The sequence below is a fragment of the Bos taurus genome, chromosome 19 (assembly GCF_002263795.3).
Source record: "Bos taurus isolate L1 Dominette 01449 registration number 42190680 breed Hereford chromosome 19, ARS-UCD2.0, whole genome shotgun sequence".
NCBI classification, from domain to species: Eukaryota; Metazoa; Chordata; class Mammalia; order Artiodactyla; family Bovidae; genus Bos; species Bos taurus.
Window position 1 is genome coordinate 25,202,686 of NC_037346.1, and position 26,477 is coordinate 25,229,162.

General features: G+C 49.3%; 2 protein-coding genes across 6 annotated transcripts in view; one reads left to right on the top strand and one right to left on the bottom strand.

Moving 5' to 3' along the window:
* The window catches only part of SLC13A5 (solute carrier family 13 member 5), a 28,983-nt gene extending 21,264 nt beyond the window's left edge, over positions 1-7,719 (top strand). For 2 of the 3 annotated variants that reach the window (XM_024979803.2, XM_005220199.5), the window contains exons 11-12: positions 701-838; positions 1,987-7,719. In XM_024979803.2, coding sequence (XP_024835571.1) covers positions 701-838; positions 1,987-2,112 — 264 coding nt within the window. In that variant the 3' untranslated portion in view covers positions 2,113-7,719. The remainder of the gene's footprint in view (positions 1-700; positions 839-1,986) is intronic. The other variant, NM_001191446.1, reaches the window with a different exon arrangement.
* Positions 7,720-9,760: 2,041 nt separating this feature from the next.
* On the bottom strand, positions 9,761-26,376 carry C19H17orf100 (chromosome 19 C17orf100 homolog). 3 transcript variants are annotated; one of them, XR_009491681.1, is made up of 4 exons: positions 25,417-25,734; positions 23,235-23,392; positions 18,560-19,192; positions 9,761-17,195 (listed from the first exon to the last, which is right to left on the bottom strand). XR_009491681.1 is itself a non-coding variant. In XM_010815953.4 (3 exons), the coding sequence occupies exon 1, from the start codon at positions 26,113-26,115 to the stop codon at positions 25,738-25,740; it is 378 nt and encodes a 125-aa protein (XP_010814255.1). In that variant the 5' UTR covers positions 26,116-26,376; the 3' UTR covers positions 9,761-17,195; positions 23,235-23,392; positions 25,417-25,737. The 3 variants fall into 3 exon arrangements, 2 of the variants coding, with proteins under 2 accessions (XP_010814255.1, XP_015314135.1); XM_010815953.4 differs by lacking the exon at positions 18,560-19,192 and having other exon boundaries at positions 25,417-26,376; XM_015458649.3 differs by having other exon boundaries at positions 9,761-19,192; positions 25,417-26,376.
* Positions 26,377-26,477: the final 101 nt, after the last annotated feature.

A 26,477-nucleotide genomic window follows, 5' to 3' on the forward strand; every position in this document is an offset into this window, starting at 1 on the left:
TGTTTGTATAGATGTATTTTATTTGACCATCCTGCTATTGATGGCTGTTGAGACCCTTTCCTGTGTGTTTTGCTGTTGCAATGTTGCACCAAACAGCTCTGCATGTGTGTCTGCCCTCAAGTACATGTAGATCCACATGATGAATTATTCATTTTGGTAGATATTGACAGACATTACAAATTATATCACTGATTTATTCAACAAATATTTATGAGCATCTGTCTACTCTGTGCTAGACAGAGTAGGTGTGGCTCAATTTTAAGCTTTAGAGTAAAAGAGATGGATACCAAATTCCATATGCAAAATGAACCCAAATGTGTATAGAAACACATACATACTGAGGCACATACACAGATGAGTGACATGGTCCCTGCCCTCCAGGCTCCCTCTGCCTGTATCAGGAGAGACAGACATGCACACATGGGTGGCAGGAGCATCCAGCAGTCTCTGTCATATACTAGGTGGCCAAGAAATATATGTTGAATGAATCAAGGGGGTTCAAAAAGGCGTGCTGGGGAGTTTAGCCTTCAGCGTCCAGCAGAGTTACTATCCAGGTGTGGCAAAGGGCAGAGGACCCAGCAGGACAAAGGCACAGAGGTGGGAACGCGCTTAGCATGTTAGGGAACTGCTTTTCAGACTGATGGTCCCGGCAGCTTTGTTTTCTGCACCTGTGACACTGCAGTGCTGTGTTTTTCCCCAGTCACGTTCCATCGGCCTCAACCCGCTGTACATCATGATCCCCTGTACGCTGAGTTCATCTTTTGCCTTCATGTTGCCTGTGGCCACCCCGCCTAACGCCATCGTGTTTTCCTATGGACACCTCAAGGTTTCCGACATGGTAACGCTGCTGCTTTTGTTCACTCCCATCAACTATGATCCTTTGGTCCTGAGGGATGCCCTGTGATGTTAAACAGTTTGGGACCAAATGTCCAGACCTAACTCCTTCTTTGCACTTATAGGCAACTTTTTCTTCTTTTCTGACACCATCTCTTATTTCATAGACTGTTCTGTCTCCCAAAGCTGAGAGGTGGGTTACAGAATCTCCCATTTGGAGGTGCTCGAGCAGCTATCAGGGGAACCTTCACTGAGCACTTGGACGGGGTGAGGGTGGGGGTCCCATATGGCCAATGTAGACTTCACAAATAAGCAAGAACCCAAGAGGAGAGTCAGGAGGGACGAGGCTGAGAATAGGGGAAAGACGAATGGCAGCCAAAGAGACTGATAGAGGCTATAGATGGAGGCGGTGGGGGGCGGTGTCGACGGGTGGGTGGGGGGCGGGGCTTGGGGATGGGACACCACTGCCTGGGAGGAGCAGATGCTGCCCTAGAAACAAGTGCAGCCAAAGGAGGGACTCTTCTGGCAGAAGGAGGGCAGGTCTGCAGCTGCAGAATGGGGAGAGGCCAGTGTGCAAACGGGGCGGCCAGTGAAGAGGGACCGTTCCCCGGCCCAGTCAGGTGTCGGTTATCTCAGCACCGCCACTGGGTATCTTTGGGGCTTCATGGGGCATTCTCACACAGATGGCAGTCCCAGAAACCAGGGACTGCAGGCTCAATTCTGATCCCCAGTGAAAAATCTGCCACAGGGTTTGAGGGCAGGGGTTAATGACCACGCAAAGAAGGCAGCTCAGGCTCTGGAAAGGCTGGTGTGCGTCTGTGGGAGGGCGAGGGTGCTGGGGTGAGCTCTGGACCAGGGCTCTTCAGTAACTTGCTTGCCTCCCTGAGGCCCAGTTTTCCAGGCGTCCCAGTGGGCCTGGAGAGTCTGCCTGTCCTGCCTGTTTCCCAGGCTGCTTTGAGCAGTGATGACTTGTACTGGACGAAGTTACTCTGCCTGGGGGTGGGTTGAGGACAGAGCCTGGCCTGGGGACAGGAGGCCCAACCAACAGCTTTGGTTCCCTTCTCCAGAGCACGGATCCCCGTGTCCCACTCACATTTGTTCTGACAGCCTGGCAGACCCAAGAGCGCTAACTTTGACCCTGTTCTTTTCCAGATGAAAACAGGACTAATAATGAACGTCATTGGAATCACCTGTGTGTTTTTGGCCATCAACACCTGGGGACGGGTCATATTTGACTTGGATCAATTCCCTGACTGGGCTAATGTGACCACACATTGAGACTTTGGAAGAGTTGCAAGACCATGCCCATGGCCCCCACCCTCCCAAGGACTCTTGAACCTTCCAGTATGACTTGCCCCAGAGCTTTGGGGTTCATGTCCCAAAGTGACCCCATGATGCCCACACCCTACGGAGACCCAGCTGACCAGGCCAACTCTTCCTCCAGGCCTGGGGTCTCAGCTGGGGATGGGCTTTGAGAGGGCAGGCTCTGAAGTGAAGGGAGCCTGCCGTGAGTCTGCTGGCGTCCATCTTTGCTGGGGGCCTGCCATCACCTCTGAGATGGTCAGGGTCCTGTCCCCACTCAGCCTCGAGCTGGCCCCCCGGGGCTGGGCTCTGGGGTTCACTTGTCATTCACATGGGAATCAGATCCCAGCTTGGGAGGTGAGAAAACAACCTTCCAGGCCCCGTGCCTCTCCCAGCTTCCCTTAGGCTACCTTGGATCCCTCCTGGCACTAGGAGGGGTCAGTCCACAGCCCAGGGATGGAGTGTCTGGTCCTGGGCATCTTCCCACTACTAGAGTGAGAGTGGGAATGAGAGCCTCCTGGGACCACTGGCAGTAAGGATGAGGAACTTGAGCTGCTAACTTCCGGATGACACTGCCTGCTGCACCCCACTTGTAATCTGCTCAACTGTAACTGATGATTTAGACCCACTCCCCAGCTCTGCAGGACACCTCCTCAGACCCCTTCATGGTCTGGCTGACATTTATTGGGATCCTCCCCGGCAGGTTAGTTTGTCTCTTCCAGAAGATGCTTTCCTGCCCCATGACAGCTGGGGTCACACTATCTATGGGCAGTGGTCATACTACATATAGGCTCCTTTGGGCCCATAGCTGGAGACCTCGGTCCACCCTCACCTGCAGGCGCAGGGGGATGGATAGCTGTTAACCACCAAGAGCAGGCTTCCTTCAGAGCCTGTCTGTCAGGCCGGAGTTTGGGCTCCTCTGGGGAAAGCTCCCTTTGCTGATTGGTCCTGGCAGCCAAGCCTGGTACGGACAGAGCATTGCTGAGAACCAGCAGCGCCCAGTGGTTCCTGAGCAGACAGCTCCTGCCCATGCGTGAATCTACATGAAGTTGTGGGACCAAGACTCCAGAGTGGCCTGGGAACCCTCAGAACCTCGGGGAGAGATGCGTGAGAGAGTCCTGTCCTCTTGCCCACCAACCCAATTTTCTTTCCTTCCTGTGCTGCGCCACTGATGGTATTTTTCAGAGCAGGAGAAAGTCTGGGAACCTAAAGACCCCCACTCTCTCTACTCGAGGGCCAAGCATATACAGCTGGTTCCTTGCGGTGGGGTGAGTCCTGACCGTCCTGTCTCCAGTGGAAGGTGCCCCAGGCTGTCTCTGGCTTTCTGCTCTGTGCAGGATGGTGGGGTGGGGAGAGGCAGGTGGATGAATGAACACTTACACGTTGCCCACTTCCACTGTGCCAGGCCTCCCTGCACCCTGCTAACGATCTCATTCAATCTCTGCTGCAGCCTGTGAGATAGGCAGGTGTTATTCACCTCCTCTGTCTTTCATTCGGACTGGGGCTCAGAGAGGCCACATCGTGTCCAGTAGTCACACATCCAGTTAGTGGCGGCTGAGGTTCTGATTCAGACCTGCCACCGCTATGTCCACTGCTGCTTCCTTTAGCCATTAAGGGCCTTGGCCTTGTGGGGCCTGTAGGGAAAGGTGGGTGACCAAGAGCAGGTCTACCCAAGGCCCTGCCTGCTCAGGGATCATCAACAAGAGCCCCTTGCTGCTGCCTCCTCTGAGAGGGCTCAGAGCTGTCCTGGAACAGATTGGGCTGGTCTTTGCCCTAGAAGAAACAAAGCCTTTGGTTGGCGAGAGCAGCGTGGAGATGGGCCAGCTGCTCTCCCACCAAGGTGAAACCGCACCACCCCTTTATCACTACTCCCTACACTGCTGCTGCTGACATGTCTGCCCTCCCCCCCGCCCCCACAGTGAGGGCTCCGAGGACTTGCACAGCCTGTGGGGTCCAGTGCCACCACTACGGCAGGCCACCACAAGCGTGATTAGTAAATAAATGATCAGTATGGTCAATTGGATGCATGCCTGGTGGTAAGTGAGCAAGGTCAGTGAAGGTCATCCAAGGTGGGGAGCGAAGGATGAGTAAGACTGGCCGAGCTGATGGGGGAGGATGTGGTGGCGTGGGGGAAAGGGTGGGGAGATTCCAACTGATTGAGGAATGATAAGAAAGCTGGGTGGTGCTTCAGGAGAGCAGATTTCAAGGTCGAGGAGGCTGACCAAAGGCTGTTTTTAAACAGCTTCTCTTGAACTTGGCTGGAGTTGCACTAACGCTTGTGGCCAGTGCCATCTGGATTGCTTTCAGCTGCAAGTAAGAGGAAACGTAGCTGGCAGTGACTTAAATTATAAGAGCAGCATTTGCAGTTCAGTCGCTCAGTCGTGTCCAACTCTTTGTGACCCTGTGGACTGCAGTATACCAGGCTTCCCTGTCTTTTACCATCTCCTGGAGTTTGCTCAAACTCATGTCCATTGAGTTGATGATGCCATCCTATTAAGGGCATCTAATGTCTACTTACCAAGAAGTCTGGAGCTAGACAGTTGCTGGCACGGGACCAGCAGTTCACTTGGGCCACCAAAGACTCGGGCTTGACCATCCACTCTGCCATCTTAAGGATACTGTGGCTTCACTGTCACGCTTGACTCACACTGTATACACTTGCATTGAAGGCAGGTGTACGGGATGGGGGCTGATGGTGCCTACTGCATTTTCTGCTTTTAGTAGGAGAGCAAAAGTTTTCTCAGAAAGCCCCTCAGTCCTCCTTTTATGTCTTGTGGGCCAGAACTAAATCATATGCCCACATTGAGGCCAATCGCTGACAAAGGGGAACTGGAATACCATGAGACCAATTAGGATGCACCTTTTGGGCTTGGGAAATTGGCCTATGTTTCCTGAAATCAAGAGATATCTACTTACTATGAAATATGAGTCTGGCAGGAGGAGGAAAAAAAAGGCTGGGAGCCCTTGGGTAGGTGATGAACCAGGGTCTGGTTTTATGACTCTTTCAGAGGGCTACCTCACTCCAGGCTACTTGAGTGGCTCCCTTTCCATGGAATTCAGTAGAAACACATTCTGTGTTTGGTCAAGAATTTCACCTCTGCCTCCACTTCCAGGAGAACCACTGGTTCAAGAGGCTAGAGTCTGAGTCATGGACGAAGCTCAGTCCTGATGTCAGATACTGAATAAGTAAGCCCACTCTCTGGGCCTCAGCTTCCATCAGGGAGGGGCTGGACTACAGCATCTGTCAGGGCCTTTCCCCAGAGTCATGTCAACCATTAGCCCACTGACCCCTCACTTGCTTGGGCCAGGTGTGGCCCCATGGTGTCTCAGCTTAAAGTCTATTACATGGCCCGTTCCCTGCCCCCATCTGGGTCTCAGCCATTTGCTGAAAACTCTGACACCTTTTCCCCATTGATATTTTGCCTCTTCCATTTTGTCAAGAGGTTCAATACAAGACCCTTGATTTTTCTCAGCACACAGCAGACATATGGGCCCAAGGTGAGCCGAACACATATCCTGACCATATGTGTTGCTCTCTGAACTGTTCTGCCAAGGACTTAGGACTCCACAAGGATCCTATGCATTCCAGGATTCCTTCTTGGATCCTGTCCCTCTGAGCTGAGAACTTCCTTAGGGCCTCCTCTGGCAAAGCCAGTGAGCAGGGCATCTCCCTGGCAGGTGAAGTCTCCTCCCTACCATCGCTAATGCACAAAAAGCATGGATAATGAAGCTGTTGCTCTGCAGGGAGTCAGCACAGTGGCACAGAGTCCGGTTCTCAGAAAGAATACAGACATTCCCAGGTAGGACCTTTGATGGCATATTCTTGTTTGTGGAAATAAAGATCAAATGCTGGATTGTCTGTTTAAAAACTACACTTGGCAGTCCTATTCTTAGCTCAGAACTCCTTCTATGGTGCTCTCTCCCTTGGTTCAATATCAACTTAGAAGCCTTGTTTTCTTTCCACCAATGATGCATTTTTTCACATTAAAAATTTTTCATCACGATAAATCTTCCATGTCATGGGATGGGTTTTTATATTCTTCAACAGAAAGCTTATCATTTATGGCTGAAATCCTTGTGCCCAGATAGATATATACTTGTTTATTTACCGTGGTGTCTTGACCCAGGATTCAGGTTCTCACTTCCCTGCCCTGGACATGCCTTCCAGGAGCTTCTCTGATAGGCTTGTGCACATGCCAACTTCCACTCTCAGAGACACAGGCCTCCCGCTGCTGGCAGTGTTAGAGCAGCAGGCTTGTCTCTGCATCCAGCTACCAGAGAAAGCTTCCTTGGTGGCTCAGAGGTGAAGAATCTGCCTGCAATGCAGGAGACCCGGGTTCAATCCCTGGATTAAGAAGATCCCATGGAGGAGAGCATGGCAACCCACTACAATGTTCTTGCCTGGAGAATCCCATGGACAGAGGAGCCTGGCAGGCTGCAGTCCTAGACTTGGCAAAGACCTGGACATGACTGAGCGATTAACACACACATGCTTTTTCAGCTACCAAGGGTAGAGAAATATGACAACCCAACCTGTGGAGAGCCTGTTATCCAATCAGGAAATTTTAACTAGTTTTTATATCTAAAAAGTTAACATGAACACAGTGAAAGAAATTCCAACAGGTCAAAAAAGCACTGAGACATGCCCCTCCCCTTCAGACCCTGGGGCCTCCAGGCCCTTCCAGAAAGGCAACACTTGTCCAGCAGTTTCTTACATGTCCTTCCAGACGTGTTACATGCATAGTTAGCTCTCAAGGGTTGGCTCCAGGACCCCCCAGGTACCAAAATCTGTGGATGCCCGAGTCCCTTATATTAAATGGCCTAGTCCAGTCAGCCCTCCATGTCCATGATCTGGCATGGTGGTTGTCTTCTTTATTACATCTGCAAGCATACTATACACATTTCTGTCCTGGTTGCCATTCCTCCCCATTAATTTGTCTGGAGATCATTACATTCAGCACACGTGAAGTTAGACTCCCCCTCCCTCACTCAATAGTTAATTTTGCTTTTATTTTTTAAAATTATTATCGTTTGGCCATTCCTTGCAGCTTATGGAATCCCAGTTCCCTGACTAGGGATTGAATCCAGAACCCTGGCAGAGAAAGCATGGAGTCCTAACCACTAGACCACCAGGGGATTCCTGGGTTTGTTTTCAAAGTGAGGTAAAATGAGACGTGAATCGCACAGATCTGAAGTGTACGATTCAGGGATTGTACACACTGTATACAACATGTAAGCAGAACCGTATTTCCATTTCCTAACGCCCTGAAGTTTCTCTTGCCCCTTGTAGGAATCCGCATCTTCCTGAGGCAATCGTCGGTATGATTTCTATCACCATGGGTTGGTTTTGCCTGTTGAAATTCACATCAGTGGAATCATACAGTGTGTACTCTGGTGTCTGATTTATCTTGTGCAACACCACTTTAGAAATTCATTCCCGTTGTGTGTACGCATTCCTTCCTTTCTTTGCTGTGTCGAGTAGTTTCTCATTGTATGACCATGCCACGATTTGTTTATTTTTCTCTGATGGATATTAGTGTTGCTCCAAGTGAAGACTATCTGAATAAAGCTGTTATAAAATTCTCTGCACAAATCTTTTTGTGGACATGTGTTTTCACTTCTCTTGGCTGTGTGCCTAGGAGTAAGCCTCAGTCTTTTTAAAAGCTGCATAGTATTCCATGGTAAGTGTGTGTATGTGTTTAGTTGCTAAGTCGTGTCCGACTCTTTGCAACCCCATGGACTGTAGCCCATCAGGCTCCTCTGTCCATGGGATTTTCCAGGCAAGAATACTGGAGTGGATTGCCATTTCCTACTCCAGGGGATCTTTCCAACCCAGGGATCAAATATTGGCAGGTGTATATTGTATAATAAACAAGACCCCAGTTGATGGGCATTTGGGTCATTTCCAATCTTTTGCTAAGACTATAGTAAACATGGCTGTAGTTAAACCTTTGTAAACCTATGTAAGTAGAATACTTTTTGAGAATGGCATGCTGGATGAAAAGGTATATGTCTTAAAATCTGGAACAGAGGGGAATTCCTGGTGGTCTAGCGATTAGGACTCTCTGCTTTTACTGCCAAAGGCCGGGGTTTCATCCCTGGTTGGGGAAGTAAGATCCCACAAGCTGCAGAAAAAAGAAAAAAAAAATCAGGGACACATATTGCCAACTTGCTTTCCAGAAAGGGTCTGTCAATTCATATTTTCAAGAACTGTGCAAGAACCCATATTCTCACATATCCTAAGTAATCAAATTTCTCAATCATTGCTACTCTGATGGTTGCAAAATGCTCTCATGACTTTCACTCCTATTTATTTAAATTGCAAGTAACACTTATTATTTTTTCACACATTTATTATCCATTTGTGTATCCTTTTTCTTCTTTTTTTGGTAAACTCCCTTTTTCTTATTTTCTAAGAGATTTTTTTTTTAAAAGGTCTTTTCTTATTCACGTATAGGACCTCTTTATATATTAAGGAAGTTAGTCATTTGTCATAAAAGTATTTATGTGCTGTGCTTAGTTGCATCTGACTCTTTGTGACCCTGTGGACTGAAGCCCGCCAGCTCCTCTGTCCATGGGGATTCTCCAGGCAAGGATACTGGAGAGGGTAGCCTATCCCTTCTCCAGCGGATCTTCCCAACCCAGGAATCAAACCGGGGTCTCCTGCATTGCAAGTGGATTCTTTACAAGCTGAACTACCAGGGACGCCCCAAAATATTTATAGTGTATGTTATAATCTGGTAAAAAAAAATTCTTCTTTTTAATCCTTCCCACTTCCTGCCCCCCTCCAGCTATTCTCACATATTTTTCCATAAGAATTTCTGAATCAGCTTTTCTAGCTCAAACAAAACAAAACAAAAACCGGGTTTGCAGTTACCTCTCTGGCTCTCTCTTCTCCAACTTGGTCTCATTCTGCAGGGTTTCTTGACCTCGGCATGACTGGGATTCCTACACAAATCTTTGTTGTAGGAAGCTGTCTGTGCCCTGCAGGGTGTTTAATAGCAACCTGGCATCTATTAACCGGATGCCAGCAGCAACCCCACGCCTCCCACCCCAAGTTGTGTCCATGAAAAATGCCTCCAGGCATCCCCAGTATCTGAGAACCACTGACACGCTCCGATCTAGCCACACAGGCCTCCTCGATGCTCCTAGAGCACGCCAAGTGCGCGCCTGCCTCATCACTTTCTTTAAATGTCTGCTCAAGGGACTTCCCTGGCAGGGGACATGGGTTTGATCCCTGGTGAGGGAACTAAGATGCCACAGGCCAGGAAGCAACTAAGCCTTAGAGCCACAACTAGAGTCTGTGCACCACAACAAAATATGCAACTAAGATCCGACAGCAGTGCCCCCACCCAAATCTCTGCTCAAATGTTACTACTACTCAGCCTATTTCAAATTATAACTCCCCATCCATCCCATGCTCTCTATACTGTCCTTGATTTTTCTCTCTTGCATTTCTCAGTTAATATACTATATAATTTACTTCTCCAGCTCTTTGTCTCTCTCTCTCCCATCTTTAAAAATGTAAGCTGCACAAAGGCAAGAATTTTTGTTTTGTTCATTCCTATGTTCCCCTATGCCTAGAACATACCAAGTACATAGTAATGACTCCACACATATTAGATGAATAAATGAATCACAGCAGGTTTATATATTAGGTTAGACGAGAAATGCCATCTTTACAATGTTGATCCATCTTACATAACAAAATGGTATTTTCCCACACATTACAACTTTTTGTCCCCCTGTAAAGTTTTAAAATTTGTTACAAACAAGGGACTTCCCTGGCAGTCCAGTGGTTAAGACTCCAAGCTCCCACTGCAGGGTATACGGGGTTTGATCCCTGATTAGGGAATTAAGATCCCACATGCCTCAAGGTGTGACAGAAATAAATAAGAAATACTTACAAATAAGAAATACTAAATGCTTTTTGCACTAAACATTTGCCCAGGCTGTTTTTCTCCATTTGTGTACTTAGGAAGCTAAACTCCTTGGCTCACAGGAAGGGAGGACAGGCTGTGAGCCCGGAACCAGACCCGGTGATTTCCTTTGTCAGTGACCCTTGGGCATGTGGTTATGTCTGGAGGCCCCTTGCTGCCCATTTTCCCCATCACCCAGACCAAAGAGCTTCTTCACAGGCTCCTGGCGGGGCCTCCACCTTGGATAGTGGCACTTCCTAGGCGTCAGTCTCTGTCCTCCTTCCTGAAAGGGGGCCAGCTCAGGGACATTGAAGAGAGTGGCTCAGGACAATCCTACTGCGTGCGGCCTCCCCAGAGACCCAAGGGCTCGTCTCTGAGCTCTCGTGTGGGGCAGGTGACAGACACGCTGAGGGTGACCTTACCTTTCCTGGTCAGCCTGACAGGAGGGGCCTGTGCTAGTGGACAGACTGTCCAGCAGAGCAGGGGTGTTGGGGTGTTGGCCTGTCCTTGGCAGGCTCTGTCTGCGAGGAGAGAAAGAGGGGCCTTCCTTCCCTTTCTCTGTTTTCCAAGACCCTTCCAGATGGGCCCCTGCTCTCCACCTCACACTGCACTCCCAGCCAGGCCTGAAGTGTGGGAGTAGCGGGGAGACCCAAGGCACAGCGGAGCTCTGGACCTCCCCCTGGGTGTGGTCTCTTGCTTGTGGAACAATGGCCCTCCCTCAGTCTGAGAGCTCTGGGCGGGGCACACGGGGGAGCGGGCACTTGGTGAAGGGGTTGCTCTTACATCGTCAGCCATCGATGCTGCTCTTGGAGTCTCCTTTCTGACAGGGGCTATTAGGATGCCCGTCAGGACCACAGGAGCCTCAGGTCCCCAAGGTCAAGGTGGCCTCCAGATGGATCTGAAGCTGTGACTGGGTACCACCCCGGCTGGAGGAAGACCTTTAGAAGCAGTAAGCTCCAACAGATTATGGTCCCCTCTCCTCTTGTGTGGGGCTTCCCTGGTGGCTCAGCAATAAAGAATAGGCCTGCAATGCAGGAGACAGGGTTCGATCCCTGGGTTGGGAACATCCCCTGGAGTGGGGCATGGCAACCCACTCCAGTATTCTTGCCTGGAGAATCCCATGGACTGAGGAGTCTGGTGGGCTATGGTCCATCGGGTCCCTGAGTTGGATGTGACTGAATACACACACACACACTCTTGTCTCTCTTTCTCTCCTCTTGTGTAAGTCAACATGAAATAAGATGATGTTTGGGGGGTCAGACCAGAGGCCCTGACAGTACAAAGTGCTGTGTGCTGTCCTGCCTGCCCTGCCCCCAGCCAGGCCTGGGGCCTCCCGAGGTGGGGGTGCGGCAGCAAATCTCAGAGTCCGGAGTCCGGAGCTGGAGCCGAGCCGGTGGGCAGGCCTGGGCGGTCTCAGAGGCTTGGCGGGGGGCCCTGGAGCTAGCAGGGAGGCAGGGAGGCAGGGAGAAGGGGAGAGGCCGGCTCCTGGCCGCTGTGGGGCTGCGGCAGTGTCCTGTGGCTCACCACTTCACATTTATAGCTCCAGTGCTTCTCAGCTTACTGTCCCTGCGGTGGGAGGCCCGGCTCTCTGGAAACCGCAGCTGTGGGTTGTTGGGTGCCTGCCTGGGTGCTGAGCTGTGAGGGAGGCTCAGAAGCTTCCCAGGATGGTGAGCCTCAGCCCCAGCCCCCTGCCTCAGGCTTGCCCAGGTCTGGCTGGAAGCAGGAGGGACCTGCCATGATACTGAGGGCCCCCTGGTACCCCTCACCCAGTTGGCCCTCCGTGAGGAGCAGGAACCTTGCTGGAGAGTGGGGTGCTCCCTAAGTGCCCAGTGGGACTCTGGGATGAGGGAGCTGATGGAGGAGGGGAGGGTGAGACTAGAGGAAGAGGCTCACAGAACCAGGGCGGGGGTGCCCTGGGCTTGATTCTCTCTCTCTTCTTTTTTAAAGACAACCTTTAAAAAAGATTATGTGTTATTTTTCACTCTTTTTTTAGGCTGCACCATGCGGCATGATGGATCTTAGTTCACTGACCAGGGGTCGAATCCATGCCCCTGCATTGGGAGTGCAGAGTCTTAACCACTGGACCCCCAGGAAAGTGCCTGGAGCTTGATTCTTGATGAGCGCACAGGAAGCATGGAGTGGCTGCTCTCCAGTTGCAATTGCTCACCCTGCCAGGTTTCACACACGGCTCCGGTGCTAGAATGGCCAGCCCTGTGCTTTCTGTGCCTCGTGGTGTGGCCCTCAGCAGACTGGTGCAGCAGGTGTGGCTCCGTTTGGCCAGGGAGGGGTCTGAGGCTGGGGGAGGGTGGGAGGTAGGTGAGCTGGCTAGATGCCGGCAGCCCAGGAGGAACCAGAGAACCCCAAGCCTGATCCCAAAACCCCATTCCCATTACCGTGCCATGCAGACCTTGAGTTTGGTCTGAACTAGGGAATAGGGTCCTGTGGCTCAACAGAGACTTGGGAGGAGCAGGGCCTGGCGTCTGGAGCCAGGGGCCCTGGATCTGCCCTGCTCTGGCTCAGTTAAGGGGCTGACTCCCTGCCCTGCCCCTCTGCCACCCCACGGGCCGTGGGCCCTGACGAGGGCAGGTCAGGGAGGGAGAGAGGGAGTCTGGGGCCAGGCAGGGGACAGGCCCCTGGGGCGTCTGGAAACTCTCACCCTGCAATCGAGGGAAACCCCAGAGAGCAAACAGAGGAGGGGACGGGGCAGATAGGGCCATGATTACTGGGTGTGTGGGGTGTAGAGGCGCCCTGTGGGAAGGCAGGGCACACCTTGGAGAGGTGAGGTGGGAGGGCAGTTACTAAAATCACAGCTGATTTTCGTATAAATAGTATACCTATGGGGCATGTTTCTTTTTTAAAGTCAGGTTTTATTTCTGTGTTCCCCTCCTCAGCAAACATCCTTGGCATGCCAGCTCTTGGTGGTTTCAGCCTGGTGACTTGGGCGGCTGGCTGGTTCAGGTCACGGTGCCATTGATCTGGGTCTCTGAAGCAAAGAGCAATTCAGTCCTACGTTTACTGACCCCTGCGAGATGCATTCTCTGCGCTGAGAGATGGGGTCACAGGGAAGACTGGGGTTCTCTCCTGGCCCCCTAAGGCATACCCAGGTAAACAATCCTCCTCCTGGTTGTACTGGAGCAGACAGGTTTGGCCAGAATTAGGGAAGGCTTCCCAGGATCTATCCCTTGGCATAGTTTTTTTTTTTTTTTTCAATTATTTGACTATTTTTCTTGGAGGATATTTGCTTTACAATGCTGTGTTGCTTTCTATTGTATAGCAAAGTGGATTAACTATACCTATAAACATATCCCCTCTTTTCTCCCATTTTCTCCTCTCCCATTTAGGTCACCACAGAGCACTGAGTGGAGTTCCCTAGGCTGTACAGTAGGTGTTCATTAGTTATCTATTGCATAATAGTGGTGTAAATATGTCAATCCCAGTCTCCCAATTCATGCCATCCACCACCCCTTTCCCTCCTTGGTAGCTGTCCATTTGTTCTTCATCTGTGTCTCTATTTCTGCTTTTCAAGTATGTTCCTCTATACCACTTTTTCCAGATTCCACACATATGTGTTAATAGACGGTATTTGTTTTACACCTTCTGACTTCATTGTGTATGACAGTCTCTAGGTCCATCCACATGTCTGCAAATGGCACAATTCCGTTCCTCTTTCTGGTTGAATAGTATTCCACTGTATATATGTACCACATCGTCTTTATCCATTCCTCTGTTGATGGACATGCAGGTTGCTGCCATGTACTGGCTATTGTAAATAGTGTTGCAATGAACATTGGGGAGCATGTATCTTTTTGAATTACAGTTTTCTTGGGGTACATGCCCAGGAGTGGAATAATATGGCAGTTCTATTTTTAATCTTTTAGGGAACCTCCATGCTGTTCTCCATAGTGACTGTACCAATTTACATTCCTGCCAACAGAGTAGGAGGATTCCCTTTTCTGCACACCCTCTCCAGCATTTATTATTTGTAGATTTTCTTGACGGTGGTCATTCTGACTGGTGTGAGGTGATAACTCACTACAGTTTTGATTTGCATTTCTCTTAATAACTAGTGATGTTGAGCATCTCTTCATGTGTTTTTGGCCATCTGTACGTCTTCTTGGGAGAAATGTCTATTCAGGTCTTCTGCCATTTTTTGAAGACCATCTTTTGATTGGGTTCTTTGTTTACTTGGTACTGAGCTGAATGAGCTGTCTGTATATTTTGGAGATGAATCCCTTTTTAGCTGCTTCTTTTGCAAATATCTTCTCCCATTCTGAGGACTGTCTTTTCTTTTCGTTTATGGTTTCCTTTGCTATGCAAAAGCGTTTAAGTTAATTTAGGTCCCATCTAGCCATAGTTCACTCCTGTCATCTCCTGTTTGACCACTTCTAATTTGCCTTGATTCATGGACCTGACATTCCAGGTTCCTGTGCGATATTGTTCTTTACAGCATCGAACCCTGCTTCCATCACCAGTCCCATTCACAACTGGGTGTTGTTTTTGCTTTGGCTCCATCTCTTCATTCTTTCTGGAGTTATTTCTCCACTGATCTCCAGTAGCATATTGGGCACCTACCGACCTGGGGAGTTCATCTTTCAGTCCGTCTAGTCAAGGCTATGGTTTTTCCAGTAGTCATGTATGTATGTGAGAGTTGGACAATAAAGAAAGCTGAGTGCTGAAGAATTGATGCTTTTGAACTGTGGTGTTGGAGAAGACTCTTGAGAGTCCCTTGGACTGCAAGGAGATCCAACCAGTCCATCCTAAAGGAGATCAGTCCTGGGTGTTCATTGGAAGGACTGATGTTGAAGCTGAAACTCCAATACTTTGGCCACCTAATGTGAAGAGCTGACTTATTTGAAAAGACCCGGATGCTGGGAAAGACTGAGGGCAGGAGGAGAAGGGAACGACAGAGGATGAGATGGTTGGATAGCATCGCTGACTCGATGGACATGGGTTTGGGTGGATTCCAGGAGTTGGTGATGGACAAGGAGGCCTGGTGTGCTGTGGTTCATGAGGTCGCAAAGAGTCGGATACGACTGAGCGACTGAACTGAACTGAACTGAACTAGCCATAGTTTTGAAGGATGAATAGTTTTTCAGACTCTCCTTTTTTCTTACAACAAAGAGTAGGCAGCCACAGGTATCAAAATAGTAACTGAGAGACAGGACACAGGCCCTTCCCTTTGAGAAGTCTGGTAGGAGAGCCATGTGAATAGTGACAATAATGTCCTAGATGTAAAAACAGAAGTGCAGAAGCGTGTGCAAGATGCATCAAAGGCCAGAGGAAGGAACTGTTCGTTCTATAGCGGGACGTGAGAGCAAGGGTCGGAGCAGGGAGCTGGCTGAGGCACGGAGCCGTGTGTAGCAGAGTTGTGCTCAGGTACTGGGACTGGACTGTTTTGGGCCCAAGTGCTAAGCGAGCTGCCGGCGGTGGGGGGAGGGGGAGGGGGAGTGTGAGACCACCACCCAGCAGCTGGGTGCAAGCCTGGTGGTTTCAGGCCAGCTGCCTGTGGACGAGCCATGAGATCTGGGGAGACGTTTGACCACTGGATTCCGGTTCCCACTCCTTCACACATGAACTAGTGGCCTGAAGCCCCACGCTTGACCTCTCAGCTCCACGTCCTCAAGTCTAAACTGGAGATTGCGATAATACTAGTCACACCTACTTGGCAGGGGTGACATGAGTAAATGGGATGATACAAGTGAAGGGCCTCCGACAGAGCCCAGACATGCAGTTTATGTAAAGTGGGAGCTAGCTGATCTCCCTGCCAGGGTAATCTGGAGGCAGGCCTGTGTGTGGGGGCGGGGGGCACGGGGAGGAAGGGCAGTGGGGCTCCAGGTCTGTGGGCAGGGACAAGCCCACTCTTGCTCTATCAGGGGCTGAGAGGTGGTGTTCTTTGGTGGATCCCAGAGCGGGTTAGTCACAGGGGCTGCCTGTGTGAGCCCGGCTGGCTTGTGCTCTTTGTGCTTTTTCTCTCCTCTTTTCTAAACCAGGCCCCTTTGGGCAATGCCAGCCTATCTGTGACAACTGTGCCCGACGGCCAGGGCTTGGCCTATCTGACCCTGGGACCCTGGTCAAGGTCTGGGGCAGGAATCTTTCAGAGTGCAGAAGCTCCGAGATGGGCCTGACTGTGGGAAGCAGGCCTGCTCCAAGGATGGCGCCTCCAAAGCTTTCCAGGCCCTGGCTCCAGGCCAAGGCTCAGGCCGGGCAGAGCATCACAGCATCAGGGGTCTTCTCAAGGGCCCAGTGCTGACCTGGCCTTCGTGCAGGCTGCTCTGGGAGGGGCTCCACTGAGACGGGTCTCGTGAAAGGCCGGTTACCTGCCAGTGCTTGGCGTCCAAAATAGAATCTGAAGGAGCAGCAGAGCCTTTAATTCAATGTGTCTCAACAGCGGGTCGGTGTGGGGATAACTATGATCTGACCGGTCTTAGGATATAATTACGGAGTCAGAATGAAAAATTACAGGCATTGTGTGGGCTTGTTTTAAATATAACGTAATCCACACCGTCCTCTCTCTTATTTGCTAGATTTGAGGTGCAGTCTTGGGCAGTTGGCAAAGGTTCTGCCTGACGTGTAGCAGATAAAAATGGCCCTTGCCCAGTGAAAAGGGCATGGCAGGAGGCCTCCCCAGACCCCTCGTGTTCCCGACTGCCCACGGCCCGTAACCCACAAGCACACGTGCACATGGCTCCGCGCAGGCCTCTGTCGTCCACGTTATCTGTGCCCCGCGTCTCCCCCACCAGCCTCCCTGCCTCCAGCCTCCCCCAGCCAGTCCACCAGAAATATCTTTGTAAAACACAGTCTTGAGGCTTAAGACCCATTAATGGTGGTGCCCCTCTGTCTATAGGGTAAATCCATCCAACTCCTAGTTCTTTCAGGTCTTGGCCCCAAACCACCTTTCAGCATCTTGTCTGGGAACAAGAAGCAGCCATAGAACTGAGGTGAACGGCCCGGGGTTCCCGACTATGCGGGATTAAACTCACAGGCTCCATGTCTCATGAGCTGAGTGAGAGTTTGAGCAGGTTATCCCATCCACGTGCTTTAGCTCCCTGATACTGTAGGTTGTTGAGAGGATGGCATGAGATAACACATTCCTGGGATGACCGCAGGCATGTCTCTTTTCCTCACCGAGTCTCAAATTACCTATTAAAAGGAAGAGATAGACTCATTGCCTTTCGGATCAGTAAATGTTTTTAAAGTGATATTTCTTCATGTAGTTGTATGTGGTGAGACAAATATGTGTTATTAGCTCAACCTTTCTGGAAAGCAAAGTCGAAAGACTAAAAACATGTTTATACTCTATGTGTATGAATAATCTAAGGGGAAATTCAAATTGTGGACAAAGATTTATATTTAAAAGATTTTTACCTCAGTGTTTCCCCACCACCCTGGTGTGTTTGTACATCCTTGAAAAACAAAAAACATAGATGACAAACATTGGGATAACAGTAAGTATTACTACTACTACTACTACTACTACTAAGTCGCTTCAGTCGTGTCCGACTCTGTGCGACCCCATAGACAGCAGCTCACCAGGCTCTGCCATCCCTGGGATTCTCCAGGCAAGAACACTGGAGTGGGATGCCATTTCCTTCTCCAATGCATGAAAGTGAAAAGTGAGAGTGAAGTGGCTCAGTCGTGTCCGACTCTTCACGACCCCATGGACTGCAGCCTACCAGGCTCCCCCGTCCATGGGATTTTCCAGGCAAGAGTACTGGAGTGGGGTACCATTGCCTTCTCCGACAGTAAGTATTGGGTTAGCCAAAAAGTTCATCCAGGGTTTTCCATAGTAAACCCCAAACAAATTAACTTTTTGGCTAACTCAGTATTTATTTGTGTCTCACTCAAAACTTGTATGTAAGAATTTAAAGTGTTTATGAAGAATATTTCACTATGTTGAAAATGCTTATAATGTATAATTTAAAGTGAATAAAGTGCATACAAAATTGTATAATATATACTGTATGATCTTGGTGATAATAAAAATATTATTTTTACTTATAATTAAAATGATCTTTGGTGAATCTATGGTACTGTATTCCCTTCTTTGTTGTTTTCTGTGTTTTCCAAATATTTAAGAGTGGGCATGCATTTTTATGGGCTTCCTTGGTGGCTCAGTTGGTAAAGAATCTGCCTGCAATTACAGAGACACAGGTTCGATCCCTGGGTTAGGACGATTCCCTGGAGAACGGAATGGCTATATACTCCAGTATTCTTGCCTGGAGAATTCCATGGACAGAGAATCCTGGTGGGCTACAGTCCATGGGGTCACAAAGAGTCAGACGCAAGTAAGCAACTAACACTTTCACTTTTATCATGCATTTGTTATATAATAATGGTTTTAGAAAGAGCTGAGTTATGTTGAAAACATTAAATGAAAGGGCAGAACGCTTGATGTTAGAGTTCCTGTCTGGCTTTTAACAATCTCTCTGACTCTAACGTTCTAGAACCATCCACAGAGTCTGAGAGGTGACTGCAGAGGCCCAGACCCCCCAAGGCCCGTCTACCTTCAGTGACAAGTGGCGGCAGGCAGGTCTGGTGCCTGGAGTCAGCAACTCGCCAAGCACGGGGGTTCGCCGAGTGCAAGTGCATAGCTCCCCTTGAGGTCAGCTGCTTTTCTGAAGTCTTTCTGGAATCTTCCCAAGTGCCCAAGAACCTTCAAGACCATTGGAAGTGGAGCAGTGTGCCAGCCCCCCATTCCTGCCACACTATGGAGTGCTGGGTGCTCTCCATCTACCTGGGGCCAAGGGGGTTTTCTGCCTGAGAGGTGAGCTATTTCTGCCACTTTGGGCAAAAGGCTAGCTGGAGCCGTTCGCCTCTATGGGCCCCTCTGCTGTCACCTATCTGGACTTTGGGACCCCGCTCACTGGCTCTGTCAGACCCCACATTCCCAACTGCCAGGACATGCAGGTCCGTTTGGCGCGTTGTCCCGAGGATGGAGAGCCTGGAACACATCATTAGAAGGGCTCACTGAGGAGGGACAGCCTGGTCATTCCCAGCCATTTCCTGGGAGGTCAGCCCAGAGGAGCCCCCGCTGGAAGGAAGAACCTCGTCTGAGTTCACTGGGGAGGGCCCAGTGTCTGGGTCCAGCCGGCAGCGTGTCAGGGCTCGTCCAGGACCGTCACGGATCAGCCACGTGTCTGCCCAGTTAGAAACCAGAGAAAAACAGGATTCAGAGGTGGAAAGATGGAGACCGGCTTAGAAAGAGAGAGGCTGACACGCAGTGAGAGGCAGAGAGAGACAGACACACAGGGCCTACAATGCAGGAAGGCCATCGAAAGAAGGGACCAGTACCTACAACACGCTCATCCTCGATGCAGTCAGGGAAATGCACGTTAAAGTAGCTGAATGTGCTACTCCACACCTACTAAATTAGCACTCATTAGGGAAATGACAACATCTCATGCTCTGAGGCTGTGGTAAAGCCAGCTTAAACACACTGTCAGGGGCCCTGCAAATTAGCACAGTCTTCTAGGGAAGGAATTAGGCTATACGGCTCTCGAGCTATTAAAATGTTCATCCCCTTGCCTGTGGTAATTAAACTCCTGGGAGTGGGTTGCGAGGAAACAATTCAACAGAAAAATAACAGGCTTGTACATTAAAGGATGACGAGTGCAGTGTTCTCCGTTCTGTCCAACACACTATAGGAAGGCTGCTATAAATATTTACACAAATAGAGAATATGAAGACTGTGGTACATGCAAATAAACAGAAAATAAAACTATCAGTACATAAAAAATAATACATACGTGATCCCACCATCTGGATGTTTGGGCGGCCCCACCCTTGCTTGTGGGGAACAGTGGTCCTTGGCTCCTCACACACTCCTGTCTTCCCAAGGGACCTGCCCTGCCGCTCCCTGTCTGGAGCTCTCTAACCATGAAGCCTGATCCGCAGACCTCAGACTGGTGGGGAGACAGTCTCAGCTGAGGTTGCCCACCTGGCCAGCTCACTTGGGTGGCCCCAGAGAATCTGGGTAATGCCCGCTGAGTCTCTCCAAGGTCATACCCCAAGAAGTCAAGCCTGAACTGACACCATGGAGTTGCATTATTATTTAAGAAAAGGGATAAAGTTTGATTTTGCAGGCTCTGAAGTGTCTTGCTATTTTCAAGCACAGCAATCTGTTTAAGCCAGCTGCAGTCTGGACTCCCAGCTGAAGCATCATGAGGTGAAGGCAATTTATAACTGAAGGCAAAGGGAAGGAGGGCTCATGGGGTCACCTTTCCTGGCCTACCCCAACAGTAGGCACAGATGTGCTTCTGGACTTGAATCATCCAGTTTTCCTCTTCCCCTAGCTCCTGGCGACCATCTCAGAAGCTGGCACTGAGCAGGAATTCAGTAAATCGTGGGTGAATAAAAAGAAGGGAAAAAAGACCATGTAGTATGAGTGAGCATGTGTCACTGAACAATTCTGTCTTTATTCAAAGCCCGTCCGGCTTTGCAAATGTGTCCTTAATTGTGCTCTGGAGAAGCTACATCCCCTGTGCTTTCCCTGCTTACTGCCAGGGGATGCCCTTGCCTTACAGGGGGGCTAAGAACATTCAGTGACCATGCCTGTGTCCAGACAAACCAAACCTTGTTCATTCGGCCAGGGCATAGTTACTGGGCACAAAGAGGCTTTGTGAAAGTCCCTGCCCTTGATGTGCTTTCAGTCTCATGGGAGAGACAGGAGTAAACAACGAGGAGTAATTTAAAGAGCAATCACATGGCTGCTATAAACAGAGGGAGCAGCAATGGGGAGTGAGAAGATTCGGGAAGCAGGCTCAGGGTCGGGTGGAAGACCAGGCTCCTTGGTGGGGGTGGAAATGGAGCAGGGCTTTGAGGACAAGCAGGATTTTCTCCTCCATGGAAACTAATGGAGGAGAAAATTTCAAGGGGGGGATGTTACAGGAGGTCAAATGCTACAGGGGGATCAGAGAGGATGTGGACCGAAGAGGCTGCCGGATGTGACACTGGGACTAGCAGAAAGAGACTTGGAAAAAAAAAGAAATTAAAAAAAAAAGAGAGATGTGGGAAGGCTCTCAGGCTCTCCAGCCTCTCGTGTCAGCAGAAGCCAGTAGTTAAAGAGCACAAGCTCTGGAGTCAGCTTGGGTCTCAGCCCCTCTTCTTCTTGGCTGGTCACTTGGGGTAGGTGCCTTAACGTCTCTGTGCTCCCGTGTTCTGATCCACCTCATGCTGGTGTGAAGGATATAGGGGTGCTCTGGACAGTGTCTAGGGGAGAGGGAGTGCTCACCGTGTGCTGGCTGGTCTCCACTCTCAAGGCTCCTTTTGGAATGGAACATGTAACTCGAATTAAATCAGTGTGGGCGAATTACACGAAGATGCTTTAACTTTCAAGATGAACGTGTCTGGGCGTAATCCTCAATCACGGGGCCTTAGACCGAGAAGCACCAGACATGGAAGCAGCTCCAGGGTGTTAGGAAAAGTTCAGAGATGAGAATCCAGCTTGCGGGTGGAGGTTGGGAAGTGGCTGCGGTAGTGCCGCCTGGAGTGCTCCCGGGGAGGGCCAGGCAGCTCCTGGCGCTCTGGTCCCTCTCAGAAGTGGTCACTGCCGCAGGCAAACAAGCTAGATTATCTGTTAACAACTGTGATTTTCTGTCACCTCAGGCCTGGCCTCAGGCCTCTCTGCTGCCTGGCATGCCCCTGAGATTTCTGCTCAGCTAAGAATCAGCCTTTGCTGCCGTGCGGTGTGGGGATGGTCTGACCTCTGCTGTCCACGGTCTGTCATGGCACAAACTCAGACACTGTCATGGACTCAGAGGATGCATTTTCTTTTTTCAGCGTTCTGGACAGTGACTCCCAATATTAACATAGTTTACACTGTGACAGGGCTTCCCAGGCAGTGCTAGTGGTAAAGAACGCTCCTGCCAATGCAGGAGATGTTAAGAAATCCGGGTTCGATCCCTGGGTTGGGAAGATCCCCTGGAGGAGGAATTGGCAACCCACTCCAGTATTCTTGCCTGGAGAATCCCATGGACAGAGTCCATAGGGTTGCAAAGAGTCAGATACGACTGAGGAAACTTAGCACACTGTGACAATACAGAAAAATTTCACAAAGCAACTCTTACCTTTACTATGTGTGAACACTCTGATATATTCTGTATTTTCTATTTTTTATTTCATGAGTAAGAAAAATTATGATTACAATACAATAAATAGACCTCACAGTCCCAGGCTTTCTCATGCATCTAAAAAACCAATCACTTAGGGAACAAAATTAGTGCCTCATTTCCCAAACACTAATCAGTGTGTTCCATATCACTTTCAAATTTCTGGCCACACTGAAGGCTGACTGTTTATGGAATCTATTTTTTCTTTAAATCAATTCATTTAAACATTTAAAAATGCCCACTATAGCTGAAGTAAAATATTGGTGAAATAACAAGTATGAATGTTAGTTATATACATATATATAACTATATATATATAATACATTTATATTTATATTATATATAATTCACTGTTAAAATTCAACATTCAAAAAATGAAGATCGTGGCAGCTGGTCCTATCACTTCATGGCAAATGGATGGGGAAAAGAGTAGAAACAGTGACAGATTTTATTTTGTTGGGCTCCAAAATCACTGTGGACGGCGACTGCAGCCACAAAATTAAAAGACACTTGTTCTTTGGAAGAAAAGCTATGACAAACCTAGACAGAGCATTAAAAAGCAGAAACATCACTTTGCTGACAAAGGTCCAGGTGGCTTTTCCAGTAGTCGTGTATGGATGTGAGAGTTGGACCATAAAGAAGGCTGAGCGCCAAAAGAATTGATGCTTTTGAACTGTGGTGTTGAAGAAGACTCTTGAGAGTCCCTTGGACAGCAAGATCAAACCAGTCAATCCTAAAGGAAATCAATCCTAAATATTCTTTGGAAGGACTGATGCTGAAGCTGAAGCTCCAATATTTTGACCACCTGATGCAAAGAGCCAACTCATTGGAAAAGACCCTGATATTGGGAAAGACTGAGAGCAGGGGGAGAGGGAGCGACAGAGGGACGAGATGGTTAGATAGCATCACCGAGTCAATGGAGTTTGAGCAAGCTCTGGGAGACGGTGAAGGACAAGGAAGCCTGGCATGCTGCAGTCCATGGGGTTGCAAAGTTAGACATGACTTAGTGACTGAACAAAAGAAAAACACTGAAAAAAAAATTTAATTATCAAAATAAAAAATGTTTTCATACCTCCTAAAATCATCTTGCAGCAGTGTCTGCATTCCTCACTTTGGGAATCACATATTCAAAGATTGGTCCAAACATCTCATTTTCAGTGGGGGCAGTGAGGCCCAGAGGGATGAATTCACTTTCAGAGGTCTAGTTTCTCAGTCAGTGGGAAGGTCAGTCTGGTCAGGAGAGAGAAAAGAGAAAATAAAGGAATCAAAGTCTTATCAGTCTTTACATTTTTGGAGAGAGGCCCTACCCTGTAATCTCATCGGAGCCCAGATATCAGTGTAGAGCTACCTTGGCAGAGCCATTTTAAGCCTGGATCTTAGATACTCTTATCTTTGGAGGTCCTGATCCATATCATATCACATGTATTACAAGATGTGCCCATTGACCCTTATTAATTTCAATTTTTCTATTTTCTTCTACTTGTATTTTGAAGCCAATGGATTTTTGAAGCTTCAACAATTTTTTGCAGGTCCTAGGATTACAGCCTGCCATGCCTAATGAATAAAGTGGCCCTGGGACTGGTAAAGAATCTCATCAAAGACACACTAAAGAACCATTTAATTAGCCCTTTCTCCTGGTATCTTTAATGGGTAATGTGGACAGGCCACTGACAACTAAATGAATGAGTTTCCAGTGGAAAAATCTTTGCTGTTCTGAGAGTCCAGTGGAGGCAATGCTGCTGCAGGTAGGCTAAGTGCCATGTGACTGGCAAGGTGCTCTCACTCTGTGCCTCAGTCTCCTTATTAAGTAAAACAAAGGGATTAGATTCCAAGAGAGTCAATCATCTAGAAATCAAGTTCTTGGCTTCTTCACAGTAACCTTTCTACCAGTTTTCCAGGTACGACTAATAAGGAGATCAGGAGCATTTATTGCAGAAAGGTCTGGAAGGGTATACACCAAGTTACTGACACGAATTATTTCCAGAGGGAGAAAATGGAAAGCAATGATGACAGATTCTTTACACATCTTGAATTATTTCACTTGTTACATTAAGCACGTTATCACTTTTGTAATGAAAACATTGATAAAGAACAGTTAAAGAAAAGCAACCACTTTACTCATTTAAAAACACCGATTAAGAGTGTGTATCTAATGCACATGGTCTGTCACGTTAAAAAGAGTGAATAAGCTCACCAAAAACTAAAATCCCAAAGCATTAGTCTATAGCAGAAGTTTGATGAAGCAGAAGCATCAGGGGTGCCTCTGGGGTTTTATGACATTCCCCTGGCCTGAGTCCTATTCCAGTGCACTCCCCTGTAATTACATGAATTAATGTGAGTAATGAATCACAGTGCCTGCCAACAGCAAGTACTCTATCTCCCAATGAGGTCCCACAGAATCCAGGTCTTTACATCCTGCTAAATGGGATAAATAGCACATATTGTTGAAAGCAGGGATGTCCCTTCATTCCCAGCCAAGGCCACCTTGAATGGCTCCACCTACTAATCTATTAAGATTTGCTGATCTAGGCGGGTAGCCCTGACCTGCCTTCAGTTGCTGCTAACCAGGTTAACTTAGAAAAACTAGGTACTGGTCAGCATATTCTCTATCACATCACCTGTTTGTCTCCTTCATAGTGCTCATCACGATAGAAAACTCTTGGTTTGTCATCTGTTGTCTGCCTTTTCACTAGAGTGTAAGCTCCCAGAGGGCTAGGACCCTGTTTGCCTTCTTCACTGCTATAGCCCAAATGCACGCCCGGCACAGAGTAGGTGCTCAATAAATATTCCTCCCCTGCACCTCCTCAAATCACAGGTCAGGTTTCCTTCCCAAGATTATTCTTGACCTTCACTTTTCACTTTGAACTACATGTGACCTCTATTAAAACCTGTGTGTATGGCTACCAGGCACAAGGACTTGGCATAAAGAGAAATATATTGAAACATAAACAGAGGCCAACTAATTAATTAAGGAAAGTCTGTTGCTTGCACCTCAGGTTTACAGCAGGCATATAATTCCACTTGTTATGATTTGTTTGCTCCTTGTCCCTAAGTTTGAAGCAGCCAAGGTCATTCAGTGAGTGAGCGATAGTCGCTGAGTTGTGTCCAGCTCTCCGTGACCCCATGGATTGTAGCCTGCCAGGCTCCTCTGTCCATGGAATTCTCCAGGCAAGAATACTGGAGCGGGTTGCCATTTCCTTCTCCAGGTTTGAAGCAGCCAAGGTCATTCAAGGGGCCCCAAATTCAAAACTCACCTGCCTTGGAGGCTCAAACAGTCTCTTTTCCATCAGCTTAACACATACAGTATCTAGAGCCTAAAAACTTTTTATGCAGGCTTCAAATTAAAATAGTTCACTGGGTCAAAGGCTTGCCTTTGGTCCAAGGTGCAGGAGGGTCAATGAATGTTGGCTAAGTCCCGAAACCGCAGCTTGGCTCTTTCTTAAATTGATTTGTGGACTGTTTCCAGGAAACCAAAGATGATCGGTCCACCTGGCAGCAGGCAGGCTGCGAACTGGAGGCGATTCTGCCCTGGCCAAGGGCCATGGCCCTCTTGTGGCCCCAAGGAAAGCAGCATTTCATCGGGCCTTTTGGACGTTCTGGCGGGCGGCCGGCTTCTCCCGCCGCGGCGGGCTCTCCATGCGGTGCACAGACGTCTCCACACGCAGGGACGAGGCCCTGACGTGGCGGGAAGCCGTCTCTGTGAGCTGCGAGGCGGTTTCCACGTGCTGGGAGGACACCTCGAGGACTCGAGGGAGTCGCTTCCCAGAGGGGGAGACGGAGGGCCCCTCGCTGCTGCGATAGGTGGTCTCCACCTGCCGGGAAGATGTCCGCACGTGACGGTAGGATGTCTCCACGCGGTGGGACGAGGTCTCCACGCTGACCGTCGCCTTCTCCTCGGAGCAGATGGATTCCGCCCGGGCCGGAGAGGGCTTTCCCCGAAGGGGTGAGGCCATCTTATGGGGGTAACAGTGCCAAGCTGACCTTTGGAGGCCCCACAGCCCCACGATCCCCGAAGGTTTATTTTATACGGTGAGGAGCGACGTCACATGCCATTGTGATGCAGGGAGAGCGGTGGTCGAGGGTCCCGCGACCCACGTGGAGGCACCGTGATCTTGGGGCGGGGAGGCCTAAGATTCCTTGGGAACCCTGGGTTAGTCCCCTCGAGAGCCCCCGCACCGCCCCCTATCCTGTCAAGAGCCTGTCCAGGTGGAGGCGGGGTTGGGGCGGGGCGGGCCCTGGATGGGCGGAGCCACCCGCCCCCTTGCGAAGCTGTGCCCGCCCCCGCATCCCACACCGCCCCGCGGCAGGAAGGGAA